The 1,267-nt window shown below is 52.9% G+C and overlaps 1 protein-coding gene across 2 annotated transcripts in view; it reads right to left on the reverse strand.

The window, feature by feature from the left end:
- Positions 1-1,267, reverse strand: part of LOC100538839 (homeobox protein Hox-A7) — an 11,259-nt gene that overhangs the window by 7,460 nt on the left and 2,532 nt on the right. The window contains exon 1 of one of the 2 annotated variants that reach the window (XM_010712844.2): positions 652-1,261. The exons of the other annotated variant lie outside the window; for it this stretch is intronic. Coding sequence (XP_010711146.1) covers positions 652-1,091 — 440 coding nt within the window. The 5' untranslated portion in view covers positions 1,092-1,261. Of the gene's footprint in view, positions 1-651; positions 1,262-1,267 lie in introns of those variants that run through there. 2 annotated transcript variants of the gene reach the window in all.

A 1,267-nucleotide genomic window follows, 5' to 3' on the forward strand; every position in this document is an offset into this window, starting at 1 on the left:
AAAAAAAAGAAAAGAAAAAAGAAAGAAATACAACCCACAGTCCAACGACCATAAACACGGGAGGGGTTCTCACTCCGAGACTCATTAGCAAATAATGTAAGCAAATGTGATAATGGGATTATCAAAAATAAGTGCCACCCCGATAGGACCCTTCCTTTCCCCAGCATCACTCCCAGCCAGAACGGTTCGATCCCATGCAGTTCACTTTGTAAGGCAGAGAAAATCCGCGATGCCATGGGAGTTCGGCCCCGAAACGTGCTCTCAATATCCAATACTAATGAGCTGGGGGAGGGGGGCGATGAGGAATGTGCCACAAATGCATTGGATCCTCAGTGCAGAGGGCATATTCCTTGCATCGCTCTCTGACAATGAAGGAGCCGAGCTTTGGGGTGGCTTTAGAAGAGTGGGAAAAGGGCTTTGCTCCATCCCTTCTATTGCCATTATTTTTTTGCCCGTTTCACCAGGCTGGGCTCCCGGCCGCTGCTCCCAGGATGCCAGTGTGCCAGGTCCTATACGAGCGGGTGCCTGCGGAACCATTGCCCCCCCGGCAGCCCGAGTTTACCTAAAACAAACAACCAAACAAACAAACAAACAAAAAATCCGGGGGAAAGAAACTTTTGGTGCCCCTTCCCTTCGGCTGCGCTCAGTCACTTACCGGCACAGGAGTTCATTCTCTGCATCCAGGGGTAAACAGGGCTCGTGTACTTCCGGTCGCTGCCTTCGTCATTCACAATTTTGCTTTGCACGCCGTTGGATTTGTATTGTTGCTCGGGAGAAAAGTGCAGATAGTCCCCGTGTCCCCTCTGCTTGCCACTGCCGGAGGGAGAGGCGCTACTAATTTCCTTATCTGAATAGAAACAGGAGGCTCCGTACTCATAGGAAGCCCGATTGCAAGCAATGACGGTGTTGGACTGTTGGTAGAAACAAGGTGAGGTGTAGGTCTTGTCCTGGAGGCTGCTCGCCCCGTACGAAGCCGGAAAATGCCTCAGAGCATCATAGCCCGCCGGGTACAGGGGGATCTGCCCGAGGAAGGAGTCCTGGCCAGCGGGCAGGCTCCCGGGGAAAGTGGGATTCACGAAATAGGAACTCATTTGCTCTCCCCTCTCCCGGACCGTGATTTGTTGTGTATTAGTACATCTGGCTATAACTATTAGTAGTCATCGAAGTGGTTTGTTTCTGGATGGCCGAGCGCCAAAAGCGACAGCAGAAAATAGGAGCAGCTGACGGCGGGGCGGCCAATGGGAGCGCGAGCGGCGCCCGCTCCCCC

Source organism: Meleagris gallopavo, chromosome 6 (genome assembly GCF_000146605.3).
Source record: "Meleagris gallopavo isolate NT-WF06-2002-E0010 breed Aviagen turkey brand Nicholas breeding stock chromosome 6, Turkey_5.1, whole genome shotgun sequence".
In the NCBI taxonomy this organism is placed as follows: domain Eukaryota; kingdom Metazoa; phylum Chordata; class Aves; order Galliformes; family Phasianidae; genus Meleagris; species Meleagris gallopavo.